Source organism: Carcharodon carcharias, chromosome 9, assembly GCF_017639515.1.
Source record: "Carcharodon carcharias isolate sCarCar2 chromosome 9, sCarCar2.pri, whole genome shotgun sequence".
Classification (NCBI taxonomy): Eukaryota; Metazoa; Chordata; class Chondrichthyes; order Lamniformes; family Lamnidae; genus Carcharodon; species Carcharodon carcharias.
In genome coordinates this window covers 41,442,619-41,466,041 of record NC_054475.1, presented here as the reverse complement: position 1 = coordinate 41,466,041, position 23,423 = coordinate 41,442,619, and the positions used below count along the sequence as shown (strand labels likewise).

General features: G+C 41.5%; 1 protein-coding gene across 7 annotated transcripts in view; it reads left to right on the top strand.

The window, feature by feature from the left end:
* The window catches only part of LOC121282065 (protein phosphatase 1 regulatory subunit 12A-like), a 301,831-nt gene that overhangs the window by 185,812 nt on the left and 92,596 nt on the right, over nt 1-23,423 (top strand). For all 7 annotated transcript variants that reach the window (XM_041195472.1, XM_041195470.1, XM_041195471.1 and 4 more), the window contains 3 exons: nt 14,281-14,478; nt 19,561-19,744; nt 21,281-21,402. In XM_041195472.1, the coding sequence (XP_041051406.1) occupies nt 14,281-14,478; nt 19,561-19,744; nt 21,281-21,402 (504 nt within the window). The remainder of the gene's footprint in view (nt 1-14,280; nt 14,479-19,560; nt 19,745-21,280; nt 21,403-23,423) is intronic.

The window sequence follows — 23,423 nt, the reverse complement described above, 5'->3', positions numbered from 1 at the left end:
CTTAACTCTGACGACTCCCGAATGAATAAGCATTTAATTTGCTTTATAAATGCTAAAACTGACTTTGAAAACCTGTGGCGTATTTGACCTCTGGGCATTTGTCTGCGTGCCTAAAGTGTGGCTACTGACAATCACGCTGATCTTTATGGTCAAGAACTCTAAATTGAGTTGCAGATTTCAACCTCATCAACGTTTAGATCATCATGGCTTGTCTGTTGACTGAGTCAAGCAGTTAAGTTTACAATGTACTAAATTTTCAAGTTAAGCTTTTAAACACAAAAAATGAACATACATAGAAGTATTATTCTTATGCAGTTGAGACTTGGAGCTGCAAAAATGTAAACTTACTTTATATCAAGAGATTAAAGTAAAATCTTTCGCAAGTACTTAACATTGGCAACAAGAACTGTTCGACCGATTTTAAAACATAAACACACAATTGTGTTTGCACTGTAATTAAAAGTATAGATTTGTCAGTTGTCACAAGCTAATTACCATTATTGCCACTTGAAAGGATAACTTATTCCTGCATAAAGCTTTCTAAATTGGCGAAATATGAATTAATTCATTACCAAAAAGATACATGTAAGTAAATTCTGAACTATTTTCACAGTTTTTACAAGGATCGTGTCATTTTATGCCTTTTTTAATTGTCCTGTGAAATTACTACCTCCAAATTACGATTAGTTTTGTACCAAAAATGCCCTTCAGTGGTGAGATGGTATTAACTGAGAACTATCCTTTTGTAAAGTTTAACGTGGAATAGCTGCTTTTCCGAACATCAACCAGTCTTTCCTGCTGGCTATGCCCTAATTGAATTCACAGAGATAAATAGAGCATCGCACCAGCTCTATCCATCTCCTTGGCAATGTGACACAGATGGTCTGTTCCCAGATAAAAATATAAACTGAATTCCAAAGCTTTCTTTAATTCTGGGAAATCATAAGAATAACTTATCCTTCACTGGAATAAATGCAAATGTCTCCAGTTCTTAGCTCAGTAAGCCCACCTGCTGCTTTATGATTTTTGCCTTTCTAATTGTTAATCTCTCAAGTCAACGTGGCCCCAATCTTTGAGGTGTAATAAACTCCAAGCTTCTTTAGATTACATTTATTTCAGGGCTGCTTATCGGTTTCTTCACCATGATTTTCCATTTAACTTACATTTACCACTTTAACCTCCAAACTAAAAATTATATTCTAAAGCATATGAATTGCAAACTAGGTATTTGCAACAACAGAAATGGTGTGTGATTGGCATGATGGAACAAGTGAGGCCATGTGAGAAAGTCAAAGGGGTGGCTGCAAATATAGGCTGGAGAGTTTATATAGGGGGCAAAATTAAGGGAAGGAAAGAGGGCAGTGAACTGGAGAGAGAGCATGATGAATTCAGATGGAGATTGAAATCACTGAGGATGTAAACTTTTCCAGTGCAGAGACTGAGGGAGGAAAGCAGTGAAGATATTAGTCAGAACACTTTTTATCACATTTGGGTACAGCAGAGAATGGGAATTTTAACTGAGAGGGGTGGAGTAAGGTGAGATGCTCAAAGGAGGGAAAAATGCCTAAGGAGTAAAGGAACAGGCCAAGGTGTGATTTGATGAGGGCCATACCTTCACTGTGATGGTCTTGGGGCAAGTGATGGAATGTATAACCAGGTTGGGAGGCTTCACTTAATGGAAGTTATCATCACCATCAGCTAGGTTTCCGTCAAGCCTATGATGTTGATGCAGTCATCCACAGTAAACTCCTGAATGGCAAGAACCTTGTTCAAATGAGTGGACATACTGGAGGAAGATGTAGTGATGTGGCAGAATCTACAGGGGCAGCACCAGAGGGGTAGAGTTGGACAGAGAAGAGATCGGCAAGATGAACCCCCAGCAGGCACGCTGGGCAGAACAGTCGACGAGTGAGGAGGATGTGGCATTTGGGGGTTGATGTGTGTAAGGAGGCAGTTAAGAATTCTTCATGGACCCTATGGAGGATGACAAGGGAGGCATAGAAGGAAACCGTTGGCTTATTTAAGAGGGTGGCAATAGACCAGGGAGGATGAGGAGTTCCATAGGATTGGGTTGTAGGAATTTGGGTGGTATGAGTATCGAGAGGGGTGGGGGGGGAAGTGAAAGGAAGCATGACCACAGGAGAGAGGGCTCCAGAGGGGTAAAGAGAAAACAAGTTTTTTTAAAAAGTAGAAAAATTAAGTGGAAATAAAATTGAATGCCTTGGATCTGGAGTGGAAGCCAAACAGCGTGTGCAAATGGACAAGGAGGAAAAACTCAAGTGACTTGTGCAGTAATTATCAGGATACATATACCCTGGCAGTAAATGAGAAATCGATAATAAGAGGGAGTCCAGAGTTAAAATCAGAGGTCTTGTGGTGGAATAAAGTTGACTGAAAAAGTTGAGTCTTTATGAAGCACTAATGAACTGTTCTCCAAGTTTGGAGATGATGTGGCAGACGGGTGAAGTCTAGAAGCTATTTGAAGAGCAGGGTACACTGATAGAATTTCATTCTTATGGAAATATCTCTGGGAGGTGTGCAGAATTGGTTACAGGGAAGGGAAAAAAAGTGAAGCTGGAGACCACCATATGATCCAGAATCGGCAGAGAACAGAGAAATGTATTGTGGCCCAGGAGAGTGAATCTGCCACGAACACGCAGCTGAAGCTATAAAATCAGTATGCCAATCACATGATCAGTAGGTAACAGCAGCAGTGGAGAATGGGGCTATCGGCTAGACCAGGTGGTCTCAACCTTTTATTGCTGAGGTACACACCACATCTTAAATGTTTCATGAACCTCCTGTAACACAAGATTTTTTTGTGTAAAACTGATTATGCAATTCAACATACATTTATTGTTTTTGTTTCAACGTGCTGTATAACTTTTGTTGATGCTGAAAACAATTCTGTCAAGTTGTGGAGATCTAAATTCGTAAACCTGCAGTAGAAGGATTCCCTCTGCTCCATTTACTAGACCCACATTTGAGCTATGAGGTAGATTTCATGAAAAGAGGAAGCTTTTTCAGAGGGTAAAAGCAAACTGTAATTGAGTAACAGAGATGGAGAATCAATCTCTAGATGAAGGAACTTGTGCTAAGTGCTTTGATACAGGGCTCTGCATTTCCCTTGTCATAGTTGGTGGTGAGTTAGCCTGGTAAATGACACTAGATTTAAACATCAAAAACATCAAGATGTCTGATAACCTGCCCGTCAGCCCTGAGTTAACCCCATCCACCAAGTTAAATTAAGGTAGTTGCTTCATCTTGAGGATAACCTTCATTGTGTTACAAACATACGAGCAAGGAGCAAGATTAGGCCGTTTGACCTCTTGAGTCTGCTCCACCATTTAATAAGTTAATGGTGGACCTGATACTAACCTGAAACCTGCATCCCACGTACCACTGATAACCTATCACCCCTTGCTTGCCAAGAATCTGTCCACCTCCATCTGAAAAATATTCAAAGACTCTGCTTCCACTACCACCTTGGGAAGAAGGTTCCAAAGACTCATGACCCTCTGAGTGAAAAATTTTTGCCTCTTCTCTATTTTAAATGGACGACCCCTAGTTCTAGATTCTCCCACAAAAGGAAGCATCCTTTCCACATCCACCCTGTCAAGTCCCCTCAGGATCTTATATGTTTCGATCAGTTTGCTTCTTACTCTTCTAAACGCCAGCGGATATAAGCCTACTCTGTCCAATCATTCCTTAAGACAACCCATTCCAGATGTTAGTCTGATAAACCTTATCTGAACTGCATCCAATACATTTACTTCCTCCTTTAAATAAGGTGATCAGTACTGTACACAGTACTCCAAATATGGTCTAACTAGTGTCCTGTACAACTAAAGCATAACTTCCTTACTTCTGTGTTCAATTCCCCTCGCAATGAATGATAACATTCTATTAACTTCCCTAATTACTTGCTGTACTTGCATACAAGCCTATTGTGATTCATGCACTAGGACACCCAGATCCCTCTGCACCTCAGAGCTCTGCAATCTCTCTCCATTTAGATAATGTGCTTTTCTTTTATTCTTACTGCCAAAATGGACAATTTCATATTTTCCCACATTATACTCCATCTGCCAGATCTTTGCCCATGTACTTAACCCATCTATATTTGTTTGTAGCCTCCTTATGTCCTCTTCCAACTTACTTTCCTGCCTATCTTTGTGTCATTAGCCAATATGGCAACCATCCCATCAATCCCTTCATCCAAGTCATTTATATAAATTGTAAACAGTTAAGGCCCCAGCACTGATCCCTGTGTCATGCCACTCGTTACATCTTGTCAACGTGAAAAAGACTCATTTATGCTTACTCTCTGCTTCCTGTTAGCCAGCTAATCTTCCATCTGTGGCATTATGAGCTTTTATTTTCTGCAATAACCTTTGATGTAGCACTTAATTAAGTATCTTCTGGAAATCTAAGCATAGTACATCCACTTTATCCCTTTTATCAGCAGCACATGTTACTTCCTCAAAGAACTCCAGTAAGTTGGTTAAACACAGTTTCCCTTTCACAAAACCATGTTGACTCTGACTGATGGCCTTGAGCTTATCCGAGTGCCCTGCGGTAACAACTTTACTAATAGCTACTAACATTTCCCCTGCAACAGATGTTAAGCTAATAGTTTCTAGTTTTCTGTCCCCCTCCCTTTTTGAATAATGGAGTTACATTTTCTATCTTCCAACCTAATGAGACCTTCCCTGAGTCTAGAGAGTTTTGTAAAATTGAAAGCAATGCATCAACTATCTCACTAGACACTTTTAGGATCCTACGATGAAGTCCATCAGGACTCAGGCTCTTGTCAGCTTGCAGCTCCAACAGTTTACTCAGTACCACTTCTCTGTTGACTGTAATTTTCCTGACTTCCTTTCCCCACTTCCATTTCCTGGTTTATAGCTGCTTCTGGGATGATACTAGTATCCTCTACAGTGAAAACTGATGCAAAATATCTGTTCAACTCATCTGCTATCTCCTTGTTTTCCATTATCAATTCTCCAGACTCATTTTCTATAGGACCAACATTCACTTTGTTAACTCTTATCTTTTTAAAATATTTATAAAAACTCTTACTATCTGTTCTTATGTTTCTGGCTGGCTTTCTCTCATTCTCTGTTTTTACCCTCATTAGTCTCTTAGTCATTCGTTGGGCTGTTTCTTATATTCTGTCCAATCACCTGGCCTTCCACCTATCTTTGCACAATTATATGCTTTTTCTTCAAATTGTATGCTATCTTTAACATTTCTAGTAAACCACGGATGGTGTGACCATCCCTTGGAGTTTTCCTTACTCGTTGGACTGTGCATTCTGAAATATCCCCTTAAAGTATTAGCCACTGCATCTATATTGACCTATTTCTTAACCTAACTTGTCAATTCACGTTAGCCAGTTCAGCTTTCATACTCTCATAATTGCCCTTTTTTAAATTTAAAAACTTAGTTTCAGACCCACTCCTCTCTTCCTCAAACTGAATGCAAAATTCAATCATCATACAATTGCTGCTACCTAGGGGTACCATCACTATGAAATCATTACTTACTCCAATCTCATTGCACAATACGAGGCCTAATACAGCCTGTTCTCTGGTTGGCTCCAGAACATGCTGTTTTAAGAAACTATCCCAAAAACGTTGTGTACTCCTCATCTTGGCTATCTTTGCCCATCTGACTTTTCCAGCCTATATGTATTTTCTGGTCTATATGTAAATTAAAATCTCCCATGATTATTACTGTGCCTTTCTGACAAGCTCAAATTATTTCTTCCTTTATGCTCAACCCTACTATGTGGTTACTGTTAGGAGGCCTGTACACAACTCCCACAAGTGACTGCTTGCCTTTACCATTTTTCATACCCGAACCGTTTCCACATACTGGTTTCCTGCACTTGGGTCATCTCTATGTATTGTGCTAATACCATCATTAATAGAGCCACCCCTCCACCTTTTCCTTCCTAAATATCTTGTACCCTTCAATTTTCAGGTCCCAATCCATGCCCTCCTGCAGCCATGTCTCCGTAATGGCTAGCAAATCATAATTATTTATTTCTATGTGCACTCTCAGTTCATCAAATGCTACATGCATTCAGATACAGAGCTTTTAGTTTTATCCTTTTTTTCTTTTTATAGCCTCTAGTTTCATCTGTGGATTTAATGTTAGATTTGTGCACTCTATCCCTTCCTGTCATGGTTTGTTTTTCGTTTCCTGTAATAAAACCTTTTTCTTTTGTCTCGTTTCTGCTCTTTGATTTACCACACCTTCCCTCATTTGATCCCTTGCCCCTACTATTTAGTTTAAAATCCTCACTGCATCTGTAGTTGTGCAGCTCGCAAAAACACCAGTCCCAGCATGGTTCAGGTGTAGAGAGTCCCAATGATACAGATCCCACTTTCCCCAGTACTAGTGCTAGTGCTTCACAAAGTGCTTCACTTCTCCCATACCAGTCATTGAGCCACACACTGATCTCCTTAATTTGATTTTTTCTATGCCAATTTGCACATGGCTCAGGTAATAATCCAGAGATTATGACCTTTGAGGTTCTGCTTAATTTGGTGCCTAAATCCTCATATTGACTATGCAGAACCTCCTCCTTTCCCCTGCCTATGTCATTGGTACCTACATGGGCCATGATGACTGGGTCCTTTCCTGCCACTGCAAGTTCCTCTCCAGCCCCGAGCATATGCCAAACACCCTGGCACTGGGCATGCAACTCAGCCGCCTAGCCTCAAGCTTTTTGCTGCAGAGAATGGTGTCAATCCCTCTGACTATACTATCCCTTACTGCCATTACTGAATTATTTGCTTCTCCCAGTTGAATGATTTCCTGTGCCACAGTGCCATGGCCAGTTAGCTCATCCACCCTGGAGCCCTACTTGCCTCACTCATTGTCTCACTCTCCTGTCCCTGACCAAATCAGAATACCCTGTCCTAAGAGGTTTAACTGCCTCCTGATACAAAGAATCCAGGTAACTTTCCCCCGCCCTGATGCGTCGCAGTGTTTGTAGTTCAGCCTCCAGCTCATAAACTCTGAGCTGAAGCTGCTCAAACTTAAAGCACTTACTGCAGATGTGCTTGCACTGGATCACACTGGCATCCAGGAGCTCCCACATGCTGCAGCTGTGACACATCACCTGCCCTGACATCCTTAATGTGTTATATTTTACAATATATATGTGTGTGTGTGTGTTTATATATCTTACAACCAATGGATCAGATCTAAGTTATGCAGCCCTGCCACATCCAGTTGCGAGTGCAGGAATTCACCAAGTCTCCTTAGACAACACCTTCTAAACCCATGACCACTACCATCTAGAAGGACAAGGGCAGCAGATAGATGGGAACAACACCACCTCCTGGAAGTTTCCCTCAATGCCACTCACCATCCTGCCTTGGAAGTATATTGCTGTTCCTTCATTGTCGCTGGGTCAAAATCCTGGAACTCCCTAACAGCACTGTGTGTGTACCTACACCATATGCAGTAGTTCAATAAGGCAGCTCACCACCAGTTTCTCAAGGGCAACTATATTGGGCAATAAATGCTGGTCCAGCCAGCGAAGTCCACATCCCATGAATGAACACAAAAAAATGGTGGTGGACAATAGGATCCACAACTATCCCCATCCTCAAAATGGGGAAGTCCAGCACATTAATGCAAAAGGCAAGGTTGATGCATTTGCAATGATCTTCAGCCTGAAGGGCCAAGTCTTTGATCCATCTCGACCTCATCTTGAAGTCCCCAGCATCAGATGCCAGTCATCAGCTGATTCGATCCACTCCACATAATATCAAGAAATAGCCGAAGGCACTGGATATTGCAAAGGCTAATGGGCCTTGACAACATTCTGGTAATAGTACTGAAGACTTGTGCTCCAGACTTAGCTGCGCCCTTTAGCCAAGCTGTTCCAGTACAGCTACACACTGGCATCTACCTGACAATGTAGAATACTGCCCAGGTATGCTCTGTCCACAAAAAGCAGGACAGATCCAACCCAGCCATTTAACACCCTATCAGCCCACTCTCAATCATCAGCAAAGTGATGGAAGAAGTTGCCGACAGTGCTATCAAGCAGCACTTACTCAGCAATAACCTGCTCATTGATGCTCGGTTTGGGTTCTGCCAGTGCCACTCCTGACTTCATTACAGCCCTAGTTTAAACAAGGCTAGAAGAGCTGAACTCAAGAGGTGAGCTGAGAGTGACTGCGCTTAACATCAGGGCAGCATTGGACCCAAGTGTGGCATCAAGGAGCCCAAGCTAACTGAAGCCAATGGGAATCAGAGTGTGGGGGGAGGTCTCCACTGGTTGGAGTCATACTAGCACAAAGGAAGTTGGTTGTGGTTGTTGGAGGTCAATCATCTCAGTCCCAGTCCAGGAGTTCCTCAGGATAGTGTCCTAGGTCCAACCATCTATAGTTGTTTCTTCAGTGAATTTAGTCAATCACCTTCCCTCCATGATAAGGTCAGAAGTGGGGATGTTTGCTGATGATTGCGCAATGTTCACTATTCGTGACTCTTCAGGTACAGAAGCAGTCCTTGTCCATTCATATGCAGCAAGACCTGGGCAACATTCAGGCTTGGGCTGGCAAGTAACATTCACATCACACAAATGCCAGGCAATGAACAAGAAAGAATCTAACCACCTTACTTTGACATTCAATGGCATTACCATTGCTGAATCCTCCACTATCAACATCCTGGGTGTTAGCGTTAAACTGGACTAGCCATATAAATGTTGTGGCAACAAAAACAGGTCAGAGGCTGGGAATTCTGCAGCGAGTGACTCACCACTTGACTCCCCAACTTTGATCCACCATTCACAAAGTGCAAATCGGAAGTGTGATGGGATACATTCTGCTTTCCTGAATGAGCGCAGCTCCAACAATATTCAAGAAGCTCGACACCACCCCGGACAAAGCTGCCCACTTGATTGGCAACCCATCCACCACCTTCAACATTCACTCCCTCCACCACCAATGCACAGTGGCATCAGTGTGTACCATCTGCAAAATTCAGTGCAGCAACTCAACATGGCTCCTTTGGCAGTACCTTCAAAACCCGCATCCCCTCCGACTGAAAAGGACAGGGGCCACAGATGCATGGTAACACCGCCACCTGCAATTTCCCTCTAAGTTACATACCAACATGACTTGGAACTATATCGCTGTTCCCCACTGTCGCTTGGTAAAATCCTGGAACTCCCTCCCTAATGGCACTGTGGGTGTTCCTGCAACACAGACTGTAGCGGTTTAAGAAGGCAGCACACCACCAGCTTCTCAAGGGCATTTAGGGCCGGGCAATATGAATGAATAATTTTTTAAAAATTCCTCTGGGCCACTAGGACATATTTGATCCTTAACTGCTGGTTTTTGTCAACACCCATCTAAACTCGCGGTAGTCAGGTCAATAGAGTCTATCATGGATAAAGCTCGGAATGCATGCTTGGACCATATATTTATTTATTGACCCTGATTAAAGGTACCATTGATTTCTCTGTTGCCCCTCCATTCTGCTCTGACACCGCATTGTCTGACTTGAATCTGGTGCCTTTAAATTATCACATCCCTAGAAGGCCTGAGGCATTCAAATTTGTGCTTTATTCTCCCTCAACACATCTCCTGTCCTTGTATAGAGCTTTCCTGAATAACTTCTTATTCTTAATATTGATTTTAATGACTATGTGGGATTGGAGGTTCTTGTCCTACATTGTTTAAATGCGGAAATTGGTTGTATGAAAGAGGTTTTCATCACCCTTTAAATTCCAATGTTCAGAAGTTTTGCAGCAGAGGCAGAATGTATCATTGAAAAACACAATAAAAATCTGAACTACAGTTCAACAGACTCAGCCAGATAGGCCGTGCGCAGAAGGAGAATTCTTTTGTGGATTGGTTCTCAACTCTTCTATAGTTAGGGTAACAAATACTCGGCAACTCTGCTAAAGTGAATAGAGACTGAAACTATGCTCTGAGAAATCTCTATAGCTACTGTACCCAGGGGAGCCACTGGATGGCAGCATATTCTGGGTCTGTTCACTAATTTTAAGCATCAGGTTTAGTTTGTCTTAAGTCTTTTTTTGTTATCGCAACAGGTCAATGTTATGCATATAGTATGTGACTAAAGAGAGTTAGCATACTTTTTGCTTTTGTATGCTAATTTGCTTCTCTCTTTCAGCCTACAGCACTGGCTAGCAGCAATGTGAAATAGAGAGCCAAATGTATAAGTCTCTCCCTGTTAGTACACAGCTTCACCATTGGCAAGTCTTCAGCTGTGCCTCCTTGTGGTAACATACAAAACCTGGGTCCCTCGCGGCATCAGACTAAAGCTTCAGTGGAACTTGGAAGTTTGGCCGCCAGACAATACAGTGTGCATGCCCACCAGCATGTGAGCATGACCTGGTACTCAAGAACCAAACTCCCAGCCATGAGCAAACAGCTCCACTGCCTTGTGGATACCTCAATAGAGGTGAAGGCTAAGGGAGTAAACCCTGACAAAAAATCTGGACTGGGGCCTAAAGGTGAATTGATGTCTAAATATGTCATCTTTCTGGCAGTTCCTGCAACCAAGCCAGTTTCAGTCATAATGCTTTCAATTCGTTTGAATTTAATCAGGGAGGACCTGTTTCTGGGCAGTCCAATATCTCCATAAATTTTACCCAAGTTTGCGCCCTGGAGAGGATCCTCCAGTTTTGCTGCAGTGTTTTTTGATGGGCCTCTTGAAACTTTCTTGCAGACTGATTCCCAGGTGAGAACCCCTGGGTTAAACCAGATTTGCAGAGTTGTTACAGCACAGAAGAAGGTCATTCAGCCCATCGTGTCTACACCGGCCCTCCAAATAAGCCATCCATTTAGTGCCATTCTTCTGCCTTTTCCCAGTAACCCTGCACATTGTTTAGAAAACTAATTCTTTTTTGAATGCTTCAATTGAGCCTGCCTCCACCACACACTCAGGCAGTCCGTTCCAAACCTTAACCACTGGCTGTGTGAAAAAGTTTTTCCTCATGTCGCTTTTGCTTCTTTTGCCAATTACTTTAAATCTGTACCCTGTCATTCTCAATCCATTCACAAGTGGGATCAGTTTCTCCCTATCAACTCTGTCCAGACCACTCATGATTTTGAATACCTCAATCAAATCTCCTCCACCTTCTTTTCTCCAAGGAAAACCATCTCAATTTCTCCAATCATTCTTAACTGAAGTTCTTTATCCCTGGAACCATTCTTGTGAATCCCTTCTGCACTTTTCAATGTCTTTGTGTCCTTCCTAAGTTGCGGCATGCAGACCTGGATGCAGTACTCCAGCTGAAGCTGAACTAGTGTCTTACGCAAGTTCAAAATAACCTTCTTGCTCTTGAACTCAATTCCCCTCTTCATAAAGCCTTGGATGCTTTATGAGCCGCGCTATCAGCCTGTCATGCCAAATTTAATGACTTATGCGTATATACACCTAGGTTCCCCTGCTCTTGCACCTCCTTTAGCATTGTGCCCTCTCATTCTAAATTGTTTCCCCATGTTCTTCCTACCAAAATGAAGTTACTTTGAAATGTAAGTAACAGCAGCAGATCAGTGACACAGCAGCTGAGCCTTGTGTTGAAATCCAGAGCAGTGCCTTGATATTCAGAAGTCCAGGAGTTTGAAACTATATTTGAGGTAAGATCTATTTCTCACTCTGAATCCCTTCCTTGGTTCGAAAATAAAATGCAACCTTTTAATAAGGCCCTTATTTTACTGAAGTTGCTCGCAGGAAGTACTGTGGCAGTTACTGACCAACCCCCAATCAGGATCCCTGTCCAGGCTTAACAGGTGCACCTCAATGCTTGGCTCCATTGCCAATTCTGAACAGAACGATGGAAGCATTCCAGTTATGCTCAATTCTATTAGCAGTATAGTCTGTAAAATCTTGGGCAGCGAGGCAAAATGGAACTAGAATATTTCATAGTGTCATTTTAAGAACTATGGAATGAAAGCACATTTTCATGAGAAAAGCCAAGGCCACAGTAGTCAAATGTGAAGATTAAAACAGCCCAGAGGTCATGTAGGAATAATAGCTACATAGATAACCCAGAAGGCTAGTGAATGCTGATAAACAGCATCAAAAAAACATACAAGCGTAGACCCAAATGATGTAATATTGCAGCATAACAAATTCTGTTATGGAATGTCATGATTCTTACCTTTATTTCGAGGATTGCAATCTGCAATTTTTTTTTCTCCTGTCAAAATTGAATCCCAGCCTCCATGCCATTAATATGCTGAGCAAGAAGCTATTTTAGGAGTGTAGTGGGAGGTGGTTTGACCTTAATTAAGACCTAATTCTGTCAGTTGAGTTGCGTACAAAATCTGAAGATCAGAAATGTTAATTTCAAAATGCACCACTGCAAATATTCTCTAGGGTTTGCACACCCCTGGAAGTGTAACAATACAGTGTGTGATTCCCATAATATCAACTTTTATACCAGAATGTACCCTTTTGTTTATCCACTTGCACCTTCAGTTCAATTTAAAAACCTAATAATTTTCCTGTGACCTTAATCATTTTAATAAGGATGTTGCATGGCGTCATACATAATGATCCTGTCAGTTGTTTATCCCAGGGCCACTCAGCTCCAGACCTCATTATGGCCTTGATGCAACATGAACAAAAGAGCTTAATTCGAGAGGTGTGGTGAGAGTGATTTGCCTTGACAACAAGGCAGCCGTTGACCAAGAATGGCATCAAGGAATCTTAACAAAATTGGGGTCAGTGAGAATGCACTGCCTGGAGTTGCACTGAGCACAGAGGAAGATGGCTGTGGCAGTTTGAGGTTAATTATCTCAGTCCCACAATATTGCTGCTGGAGTCACTCAGGGCAGTGGCCAGGGACCTAGGTCACTTCAGCTGCTTCACCAATGACCACCATAAGGTCAGAAGTGGGGATGGTAGCTATGTTCGTGCAATGTTCAGTTCCATTTACAACTCCATTCTGAGGCAGCCCGTGACTGTATGCAGCAAAACCTGGCCAACATTGAGGCTTAGGCTGGTAAGTAACATTCATGCCATACAAGTGCCAGGCAATGGCCACCTTCAGCAAGTGAGAATCTAACCATCACTGAATTTCCCCCACCTTCAACATCCTGGGGCCACCATTAACGGCAAACTTGGGACCAGGCATACAAGTATTGTGGCTACAAGATTAGGGCAAAGGCTTGGAATTCTTCAGCAAATACCTCTTCTCCTGACTCCCCAAAAGCCTGTCCAGCATCTACAAGGCACAAGGAGTGTGATGGAGTACTCTGCACTTACCTGGATGAATAAAACTCCCAACAACATTTCAAGAAGCCGAACACCATCCAGGACAAAGAAGCCATCAACTCCCCCATCACCCACACTAAACATCACCACCATCAGAGCACAGTGGCAGCAGTGTGTATGAACTACAAGATGCGTTGCAACAATTTGCCAAGGCTGCTTTAACAGCACCTTCCAAACCTAGCAGAGCAGCTGATGCATGGGAATACTGCCATCTGCTAGTTCCCCTCTAAGTCAAACACCACCCTGACTTGGAACAAATAACAGAAAATGTTGAAAAAAACTCTGCTGAACAGGCAGCATCTGTGGATAGAGAAACAGAGTTAACATTTCGAGTCCACATGACTCTTCAGAGCTCTGAAGAGGAGTCATACATACTTGAAAAGTTAAGTTTGTTTCTCGCTCCAGAGATGCTGCCCAACCTGCTGAGTTTTTTCAGCATTTTCTGCTTTCATTTCAGATTTTCAGCATCCACAGTTTTTTGCTTTTATTTTACTGACTCGGAATTAGATTGCTTTTCTGTTACGGTTGCTGGGTCAATAATCTTGAACTCCCTTTCTAACAACACTGGCTGTGTCTCTGTCTCTATCTCTCAACCTCTTCTCAACTTGCTGTCTCACACTCCCCCATCCTGGTGCTCATCCTTCCCTTCCCTGGCTCACTTGACTCCTTTCTCTCTCACTCAGAAACCCTTCTCTCTTGACATGCTCCTTCTCTCTCTCTTTGTCAACGCTCCCTCTCTCCCCTCTCTCTTGGATTCCTCGCTTGTTCGTTCTTTTGTTTTCTTGTCCTCTCTCTCTCTTCTTGACCACCACTAGCCCCCCCCCCCCCCCAACCCCCTTGCCAATCTCCTTTCCCTTCCACTCTCCCCTATTGATTTGAATCTGAATTCAGGACCCCTTATCTAATGCATTATCTGGTCCCGTTACCAACTTTTTAAACCAAATTTGTAATTTTGTGTGTACAGTGCTCATATTGTGATATGCTTTGTTAAACTAGGGTGTAACACTAACGGACCTGCAGGAAGCTGAGAAGACATTCAGTCGATCTCGTGCTGAGAGACGAGCTCGGGAACAGCAGGAGAAAGACGAAAAGGAAAAGCAAGATGTAGAAAAGCAGAATGAGAAAGAAAAGACATTAATTACACAGGATACAGAAGATTACAGGCAAAGATTGAGTAGAAGCCAAGAGGAAGAGGTATGTTTGAATTGATTGTGATATTTCCAACACTATAGAGTATTTGAAGAATTTAGAGCAGTCAAAAAGCGATGTAACCGAAAAGTGCTTGAAGCTGCTGCTGAAGCATAATTAATCTCTCGCCCCTGATGAAGGGCATTGAGACCAAAAACAGCACCTTGACTGATACACTGACTGCAAACAGCTTAATCTTAACAGACTGAAGATTAAACCTGGGACCTTCCTGATCTTGAAGCTTCAGCTTGCTAAAACATCGACAAAACAACTGTCAAAATGTTCAGCATCGTTTGGTTACTGCAGATTGTTGTAAAGTTTGAAATGTATATGAGAGAGAGAAAGAAAGCACTGGCCCAAAAGATTCTACTTTGCTTTATAGAATTCTTTGTTTATTCAGTTTTAATGTCAAAGCAACAAGGTTACTATATAATTGAACAAACTTATGAGAGTGGATTCAATTGGTCAGCATGGCAATGGCCTGTGTGCATCTCTTGTGAAGATTCCTTATGTAAGCACAATTTTATGATGTGGAACTGCAGTGATGTCATCCAATTGTCCAAGTAGCCAGCCATGTTAAACAACCAGCCAATCAGGAAATGAAAACACTAAAATTTTTGATGGAGCAATGTAAAGATTGGGTCGTAGACAAGGGGTGAAGTATCATGGTGTTATAATCCTAGACCAGACACCCGGGTTTCTGGTAAGAACCAGTTAGGGACCAATAATGTTTTGTTTCCTTGCCACCTCCTCAGTCCTCCAAGACTTCTCCTGAGCCCTAACTGCGCAGAGCTATCAAATGGCTCCTGGAACTAATAGTTAACAGCAACACTTTTGCTGCCTGGAGCCTGCTAACAGCAACACCTTTTCGATATGGCCTTTTCCTCTGCTGCAGAATGCTCACTCCCCCACCAATCACAACATGAGCTAAAACTTTGGAATTTTCTTAAGTTCCACCCATCTCCATGTAGATTTCCAGGGCTCACTGAGTGCTTTTAAATTAATTGTAGCTCTAACCCCCAAAACAAAACAAATCTTTGCTAGCAGTGTGGGCACATTGTCCCCAATTGTCCAGCCACTTAAGCCCACCTGCTATTTTATGATCTCCCCTTAAGACAACAGGGCCCCAGCCTTTTAAGTGTAATAGCCTTCGAGCTGCTTTAGTTGCATTTATCCCATTTTCTCCAGTTAAACTTTCCAGATTATTAAATATTACTCCTGAAATATTGCTATGAACAATGAACTGGATGGGGGAAAAAAATTAGTTTTCAGAAAATAGTAATTACTGATAATGGAGATGTTTAACAACACTGCACAATATAAAATTATTTTTTTCAGAACCAAATCTGTTCAATAGTTATTGCTCAAATTGCTGTTGTAAATCCAGTTACACCTGATTCAACAAGGTGTAACTTTTTTAAGGGGTTTCTAACAGCAATTATGAAGGCAGAAACGGGAAAGTTTTCACCATATCAACTGATTTCACAGGCACTGATTAAGTTGGTGGGGGGTTGGGGGGAGGGGGGTGGGGGGGGGGGGGGGGGGGGGGGGCGTTGCTGCGGAGTGACAGACCACAACTTTGGCATTAATCTGCTCTCAGTTAATTCTGAAGTCATGGTGAATTTCAGAAGGGTGAATGCTGAGAGCCTGCCATTGAAACCTGTGCAAAATCTCAGCCCATATATAATTCCTGGAAGTATTTGACTGGCCTCTTACTTTCCAAATATTCCTTTCAGTTGTTTCACAGGTGATCTAGACAGGAATCTTGTGCCTTCAAATAAATTGGAATCCTAAAAATTAGGCCATTCGTTAAACGCATTAGTCGCTTGGTAGTACAGAATTTGAATATTGCTGAAAAAAGAGACGTGCTTTTCGTCTTACGTTCATCAGGACACTTTGCAAAAATACCAATATGAGGGGAAAGCAACAGGTTACACTGCATGCGAGGAGAGTGCTGATTCATTGGCAAATTGACTTTAGTAGAGGTGTTGCCATGGAGAATGCATCAGTGATGATGACTGACAGTTAACTGCCAAGCATTATTTGAAATTTAAATCAGGCAGCTTGTCCCTGATTTGTCAAGGCATTGCCCTGAGGAATGAGTCAGCAAATGGCTGTCAATTATTTTGTTTCGGTGTGATGTGTGTACATGTTCTTTCTGTCGGCAAATAACAGGACCCAGTGTATTAAAATGTGTAGTTGCATTAATAGCTATCTGTGGGTAATGTTTTAGAGACCATGTCAGAATTCTTGACTAGTTTTGCAAAAGGAAAATGGATATATACTTGGAGGGAAAAATTTACTGTACTGTAGGGAAAGATCAGGCGAGTGGGACTAATTGGATAGCCTTTTCAAAGTGAATGCACAATGAGCGAAAGGCCTCTTTGTGTGTTGTATGACTATCATTCATCACAATTTAACTATTTGGTGCATTTTTCACTGAATTCTCATTATTTCAGACAGTGACTTTGTTGTAATTACGTAGAATGATTTCACTGTGATGGTGTTCATTGAAGGAAACTGATATGCATGATTTGGTGTTTTTTTAATTGGGATCACCTTTCCTTATTGTATACTTTATTCCTTTATGTTCAAATTTTGTTTATTTGCTTCTGGTTCTGCAGATTGATACCACTTGCACACAAGCAGAAGTGTGACTTCAGTGTGTTCTGTTGATAGAGAATGGCTACTTGAACTTGGGCCTTAGATAATATTCTCTCCAACCTTTAATTTTTTTTTCTGTGCCTCAGTGAATCATAGCACGGCTACAGCACAAAAGGGGTACATTCAGCCCTTTGTGTCTGCACCGATCGTTGCAAGAGAAACTCAGCTAGACCCTGTCCTTTCCCTGTAACCCTGCAAATCTTTTCTCTTAGATAATTATTCAATTCCCTTTTGAAATCCATGATTAAATCTGACTGCCACACTCCCAGGCAGCACTTTCCAGATCCTAACCATTTGCTACTTAACATGGTTTTTCCTCATGTTGCCTTTGGTTCTTTCGCCTTTTGCCTTAAATCAGTGTTCTCTGGTCTTGACTGGTCTGCCAATGAGAACAGTTTCCCCCTATCTATTTAGCCGGACTCTCCATGATTCTGAACACCAATCAAATCTCCTCTCAACCTTCTTAAAGGAGAACAGCCCTAACTCCTCTAACCAATCCATGTAACTGAAGCCCCACACCCCTGGAACCATTCTTGAAAGTCTTTTCTTCAATCGCTTTGAACCCTACACATCCTTCCTAAAGTATGTTGCCCAAAATTTGACACAGCACTCCAGTTGAATCCACACCATGGTTTTTATAAAGGTTTGCCATAACTTCTGTGCTTTTTGACTCTACCACTATGCCACCATCTCTTCCCCCCTCCCCCCTCACACCCCCCCCCACACCACCACCACCACCCCCCACCCCCCCCCACCCCATAATGTCACTGGACTAGTAAACCAGAGGCCCATTCCTCTGGAACATTGGTTCAAATCCCACCATGACAGCTGTTGGAATTTTAATTCAATTAACAAATTCTCAAATTGAAAGCTAGTCTCAGTGAGAGTGACCATGAAACCATCATCGATTGTTGTATAAACCCATCTGGTTCACTGAAGGCCTCTAGGGAAGGAAATTTGTCATCCTTACCGGTTCTGGCGTACAGATGACGCCAGACCCACAGCAATGTGATTTACTCTTAAATGGCCTCTGAAATGGCTATAAAAACAAAAAAACTGCGGATGCTGGAAATCCAAAACAAAAACAGAATTACCTGGAAAAACTCAGCAGGTCTGGCAGCATCGGCGGCAGCTAGCCTGCCGTTTCAAGGGCAGTTAGCAAATGGGCAGCAAATGTGGCCTTGCCGGTAATACCTACATTCTGTGGAAAAATAAATAAATAAAATGCCTCTATTTAAATAATCCAAGATCCCATGTGCCGCATTAACCACCTGCTCAACTTATCCTGCCAGCTTTAACAATTTGTGCACATATATTTCCAGGCCCTTCTGCCCCTACTCTCCTTTATTTTTTATGGCCTCTCCTCATTCCTCCTACCAAAATGAATCACTTCACACTGCATTAAATTTCATCTGCATGTGTCCACCCATTCCACCAGCCTGCCTGTCCTCTTGAAATCTATCAATATTGCCCTCAAGTTCACAATCCTGCCAAGTTTTTTAATCACCTGTAAATTTTGAAATGTTGCCCTGCACACTTAAGTCATCCAATGGCCCTAGTGCTAAACTCTGGGGAACCCCACTGTATACTTTCCTCTAGTTCAAAAAACAATCATTTATCACTATTCTTATCTGGCACTCAGAGAACTTTGCCCATGCTGCCTCCATCCTGTTTGTTCCATAGGCTTTAATTTTACTGGTGAGTAGTGTTTGGCACTTTTTATCAAAGTCCTTAGAATGCACATGCAACGAATAAGGAGGGTATTTAGAAGTGCACATACCTCTGCCATGCAATATTAACCCAACATTATTACAATTATGCAACTCTTCCCTGAGACATTTCCCTGCCTGATTGATACTCTGCATCTGCAAAGCTGAAAAAAATCTTTTTATCAAGACCTTCCATCTCACTAAGGAGGCTTTAGACCAATCCACATCCAACAACTTGCTCTGAAAACTGTGCTCACATTTTGACAGCAGTGACAAATTCCACCACAGCAGCTAAGACAATCCACAACGTTCTAAAACAACAACGTTCTAAATCAAACAACCCACAACACTGTTTAAAAAAAAACAATTTCCCCAATGTTAATGGATGGATTCTTTTAAAAATTCCAGGATCTGGATCCACCTCTTCGCCAAAAACTTTTTCCATGGACCATATCTTACCAGGCATATTTTCCAACACTGATTATTGAAATATGTTTGAGCATGCTTTAAAAAAAACACTTTGCAAAATGAGCAATTTTGTGTGAAATTAGCACCCAGATCACTGATTACACCCAGATCACTGATTACACCCAAAGTGGAAGCTCTATCCCAATCTATGACTCGAAATAAACATATAAATATATCATAGAAATGTTTGTAATTTTTTCCTAACAAGTATTCAGATGTTTAAGCATTTTGTTTTCCTTGTAATCAGTCTGGGTTTCGCCAATCACGATATACATCGCAACCAGATAGTCCAGTCGCACCTCTCACGTCGCCTTCTACATCAGGCAGCTTCCTGTATTCAGGCACCGAACAAAATCGCCTGAATGGAGTTATAGATCAAGCACCTTACATCTCGCACTCAAGGACTTTATCCAAGGAAATGGAGAGCAATGGTAATCTTTAAAACTGCTCAATAATCAGTTATGTTTGTTGACCTCATAACAACAACTTGCATTTATGTAATGTATTTAATGTGGTAAAATGTCCCATGCGCTTAACAGGAATGTCATGGGAGTGCTCATAAGGAGGCATTAGCCAAAATGACCAAAAGCTTGGTCAGAAATGTTTTAAGGAGCATCTTAAAGGAGGAAAGAGAGGCAGAGGGAGAGAATTCCAGTGCTTAGGGCCTCAACAACTGAAGGCACAGCTGCCATTGGTGAATAATTAAAATTAGGAATGTACACAATGAATCATGAAACCGTAGCAAATGTTTTATGGTTTCCATATTAAACTGGCAAAAGAATGCTCAATGACTTTGTAGCACAGTATGCACTAAAAATATTCTAGCAAAAGTCTGCTGTATTTTGAGATTGGAATCTTTAGAACCCATCCTGTGACGAAACAGACAGAAAAGGATTTGTACTGAGCTCAGCTATTTTAGAGCATTTGCCATTTAGAAAGTTCAATGTTTTCTCTTGATTTTATCGAAGTTTTATAAGTTGGTTGAATCTTTAAACAGTGTTCCTTTACAATGTAAACACACTGAGAACACTTAGGTATTAAAAATAGCAGAGTGGTCTCAGCCATCCAAAGAAAGTATTGCTGTAGGTGGCAGCTGTGACAATAACGTTATATGACAGGATCAGGTAAAGGAAGATTCGTAACACACCTTTAGAACCATACAATTTTTTTTAAAAATTACATCATTAAAAGGTGTTGTGAAGCATAAATAAGCAAAATGCATAATGTCAAAAAGTAATTGGAAAAATCAAAAAGGACTATATATAAGATACTGACCAGTGGGTGACTTCAGCAATATGCAGCCTGCTTAAAGACAGTCCTATAAACTCCATAATTCAAACCAGAATATTCAAGGAAAATGATAAGAAATATGTGAAGCCTCAATAAAACCCTACAAAAGAACATAGTACAGCAATTAAAGGGTAAGCCAAAAGCTCCTCAAAGAAGAAATAAAAGGCAAAAAGGTAACTTTTTCAGCCTTTCAAAATGTCAGTTGAAGACGTAAGATTAGAGGTTGGAAGCTGAAACCAAAATTTTGGAGATAAACCAAAATTCCAGTGAAAACTGCAAAGTCTTTTTTGTCCAGCCAACCCCCTACTAAGATAACTTCTCTTGCACCATCTGCTGCCCCCCACCCGACCACTTTCTTGCCCTCAGCCCCCATTTCTCACTTTCTCCCTTGTCCTTCTTTGCATCCTTCCTCCGCCTCTTACTCCCATTTCCTTTTGCTCCACTTTTCCAATTGCACCACTCCCATTCTCCCCCCTTCTCTCCCTCATGCATCTTGCTTCCCTTCTTTCCACAAATCCTCCCCCTCGCTCATGACAAGTAAAATGTTCCTATATGAAAGATTGTTTGAGTTTATATAGTTTTCATAAGCATAGCAATGACTATTATTAGTAGTGTTTGATAACAAAAGGAGGTAGCTTTTTGAATAGCTCTGTTTTGTAATTATTTGTTTTTAAAAGATGACTCTGAGAAAACAAATGAAGATGACAAAGATGTCAATGACAGACAACTGTCAATAAGAGAAAGACGACGACCAAGGGAGAAGAGACGATCTACTGGTGTGTCATACTGGACTCAAGACGTTAGTATTTCTCTTTGATATCCTGCTATAAAAAATGAATGCTTGGCTTTGAAGAAACAGCATCTTTATTTGAAGATACAATTGGAATGTGATGTTTCAAACTGACACCCCGATAATTAGCGTTAACATTTTTCTTCAGACGTTTCTATTCAAAATTGATTAAGCAGTAATGTTGAAATTGCATCGAGACTTCTTACTGAAACATCAAAAAAATTTACAAAAAAGTTAATGACATTTTTGAAAGCTACTCATTTTTTGATGGATGCTGTTTCTAGCATGTCTTTTTAAAATTAATTAGCGGGATGTGGGCTTCGCTGGCTGGGACAGCATTTAATGCTCCTCCCTGTGGTGAAATTAAACGGTCAGATTAGAATGTGTGGTCAAGCAGACATCATTCTGACTGGGATTTTTTTTATTCATTCACGGGATGTGGGCATCGCTGGCTGGGCCAGCATTTATTACCCATCCCTAACTGCCCTTGAGAAGGTGGCGGTGAGCTGCCTTCTTGAACCGCTGCGGCCCATGTGGTGTAGGTACACCCACAGTGCTGTTAGGGAGGGAGTTCCAGGATTTTGACCCAGTTACTGAAGGAACAGCGATATATTTCCAGGTCAGGATAGTGAGTGACTTTGAGGGGAACTTCCAGGTGGTGGTGTTCCCATCTATCTGCTGCCCTTGTCCTTCAAGATGGTAGTGGTTGTGGGTTTGGAAGGTGCTGTCAAAGGAGCCTAGGTGAATTCTTGCAGTGCATCTTGTAAATGGTACACACTGCTGCTACTGTATCGGTGGTGGAGGGAGTGAATGTTTGTGGATATGGTGCCAATCAAGCAGGCTGCTTTCTCCTGGACGGTGTCAGACCCCTTGCGTGTTGTTGGAGCTGCAGGTTAATTAAGTTTTGGGACATTCAGAAGAGATGCTAATTTTACTGATCGTATAACATTTTCTTTAAAAGAAAAGGAATGCAAGAATTGAATGAATTGCTTCACCCCTTCTTGATTTGTCAGATTGAAGTATAAGCTGGTGAACTCCGGTGCATGAAATGCAAAGATGAAGGAGGGCAAAGTGGAAATAGCTTTATTATGTAAAACAGTCCATATAGAAGGGGTGGTGGAAAGGAAAGAGAATTGATATGTTTTTGGGTGCTATATTTCTCCCCTGGGCTCATATCTACTTGTGATTGATGTGATGAGCGATATCTGTTGTTTGTAATAGCCCTAACTGAAATAGGATTTGGAAATCTAAATCCAATTCCTAGTGATGTACTGCAGTACAGGGTTAGTTGCTCTGTATCAAATTGTGTATTTGGTTCAAGTAACTCAAATAGATGGAAAATGGTAAAAAAAAAATACTATTGCATTAAAGAATGAATTTTCTCACCCCGAGCTCAACTGCCCAAAATAACCCTCAAGAAAATATACATGAATGCTTTGAATAATTGCTGGACAATCATTTTTTGAACATCTTGAAATTAACAACTGCAGATGAAATTTGAGTAGATGCGAAAACTGCTTTGGACCTTGAGCTGAACTCGATACCTTCCAAATTGTTCCTAATACATTTTAAAATGGCAACAAGCAATTAGCTCTACTAGCCTGTGCCAGTCTTGGCCCTCCGCTCACGAAAATAATCCTGCTCACATAACCCACCATGCTTCCCACCTCCTCTTTGAACTCTCTTCCTTTATCTGCCTATCCAATCTGATCTTCTTCACGCAACTTTTTTCCAACCACTAATGCTGGAAGTGAATTCTTTTGCGTCACAACGCTGTATGAAACAGTTTCCCCTGCTCTCAGTCTGAATCTCTTGCATTTAATCTTGTGTCTATGGCTCCTTATTCTTGACCTTTTAAACTATAGGAAACTATCTGCTTCTATCTACTGTGTCCCATCCTTCCATAATTTTAAACACCTCTAATATGCAGCCCTTCTGAAAATGTACTGTTGAATTTGGACAGTTATTTGCTTACTGGTAACCAGACTTTGGACCTGTTATGTAGTTAGTGAGCGATGACAGCTACCCTA